At 29.7% G+C, this 1668-nt stretch overlaps 1 protein-coding gene across 1 annotated transcript; it reads left to right on the top strand.

The window, feature by feature from the left end:
- The first annotated feature begins 210 nt into the window (after positions 1-210).
- Positions 211-1331, top strand: LOC108965196 (mitochondrial import inner membrane translocase subunit Tim13). The gene is made up of 3 exons (XM_018927429.1): positions 211-516; positions 582-650; positions 794-1331. The coding sequence occupies exons 1-3, from the start codon at positions 418-420 to the stop codon at positions 890-892; spliced, it is 267 nt and encodes an 88-aa protein (XP_018782974.1). The 5' UTR covers positions 211-417; the 3' UTR covers positions 893-1331.
- Positions 1332-1668: the final 337 nt, after the last annotated feature.

Here is a 1668-nt window from a genome sequence, read left to right as displayed (position 1 = left end):
GTTTTGGGCAAAAAAACGATTGTTTGAAGCTTCTAAAGCAGGCTACCCCATTAATAAAGATTTCGTATCAGAATTTATTGATCTTATAAAAAATTAATTAGCAATTTGCCAAAAGAAAAGTGATAAATATAAAAGTAAAATTGAGAAAAATAAAAGTTGGAATAACTTATTAACCAAATACAAAGAAATAGATTAAAGTGCTAAAATGGATATGTGTGTCGTGTATGGGCGAAACGAATTCACACAGAGCGAACGCACAAGTGTGTCGTGTATGGGCCCTATTATACAATGGATTGCTAAACAATTATGTTGGTTTTTTGGCAATGTAAAGTTTTATTTGAATCGTTAGACTTCAATTCAAAAAGTTGGAGTACATTTTATTGTCAAATCTGTAGCAATTGTATTTTTAAATAAAAAATGGCGGGCATGGGTAACTTATCGATCGCAGAAAAGGAAGAACTTATTGGGCAAGTGAAGCAGCAAATTGCAGTGGCTAATGCTCAAGAATTGTTGACGGTGGAGGAGCACATGAGTTTTGCTTGAAAATTACATAATCAATATTCTCGGTTTTATATTTTCAGAAAATGACCGAGAAGTGCTTCAAAAAATGTGTTGCTAAACCAGGTGTACAATTGGATTCTTCTGAACAGGTGATATATTAAATATATGCTGACTCAAAATAAGTGTTTGTGAAATAAGCATCGCTGATAATTCCTATCAACCTATTTATACTTTTGAGTCTATTAAATTATTTCAATGTATTTGGACATGATACCATAATTATTAATTTCAGAAATGTATTTCAATGTGCATGGATAGGTACATGGATTCCTGGAATTTGGTGTCACGCACTTACAGCAATCGTTTACAACGTGAACAGAATAAGATGTAGAAGTGTGCAAATATAGTGTTGTTCGACGATTTGCAAATTTTACTTGTCATCAATCATGATTTAGTTTTATAAACAATATTTTAGGCAAATGTTGTTACTTTCAAATTCTGCTGATTTAAAACATAATATTTTGTTATATAAATAAATTTTACAAATTAACAGCCCTATTCTCATGTACACAAAAATCACCGCCCTCACTATTGTTAGGTTTTCCATATGCTGATCTCCAAAAGTTTAAATTGTCATAATCTCACAAATTCTTGATGTCTGAGCAAACCTAACACTGCAAAGTCTGCTGTTTGTTTTGTTAATTTCAATGTTTTTTAAATAAATTACAATATTTTTTTTATAGAAATAGGGTGAAGGAAGGCGTTATCAATTGTATATAAATATTTGTCTATTACAATAAATATGTAACTTACGGTCTTTGAACATTTTACTTCCTTCTAAGTATGAATAAATGGCACGATTCCGATTACTTTGGCGGAAGTAAAAAAAACTGAATTCCCATAAAAATGGGGTATGCACAGATAGGGGAGCTTCTCCAGAGGAGGAATATCTAAAAATATTATAAAACTAACTAATATTTTTTAAAATATTCACGTTTAAAAATTCAAAAATTTGCACTAAGAACAAATGTTATTTCTCTATGTTCCATTAAATTTTTTCACATTTTTTTATATGTATATTATATTTAATAAACACAGATAAGTGAAATCGTGTGATAATATTATAATATTTATATGATTGTGTTGTTGTTGTTGTTGTTGTTGTTG

This window comes from Bactrocera latifrons, unplaced genomic scaffold, assembly GCF_001853355.1.
Source record: "Bactrocera latifrons isolate USDA-ARS-PBARC rearing strain unplaced genomic scaffold, ASM185335v1 scaffold_1362, whole genome shotgun sequence".
Lineage (NCBI taxonomy): Eukaryota > Metazoa > Arthropoda > Insecta > Diptera > Tephritidae > Bactrocera > Bactrocera latifrons.
The sequence above is the reverse complement of the archived record's forward strand: the minus strand, read 5'-3'. Positions and strand labels throughout refer to the sequence as shown.

What these genes read in the sequence shown, in the direction of transcription:
- LOC108965196 (XM_018927429.1), top strand. Translation starts at nt 418, where the DNA reads ATGGCGGGCATGGGTAACTTATCGATCGCAGAAAAGGAAGAACTTATT. An exon ending in ATGCTCAAGAATTGTTGACG is followed by an intron (nt 517 to 581) that starts GTGGAGGAGCAC and finishes TTATATTTTCAG; the next exon opens with AAAATGACCGAGAAGTGCTT. An exon ending in AATTGGATTCTTCTGAACAG is followed by an intron (nt 651 to 793) that starts GTGATATATTAA and finishes TATTAATTTCAG; the next exon opens with AAATGTATTTCAATGTGCAT.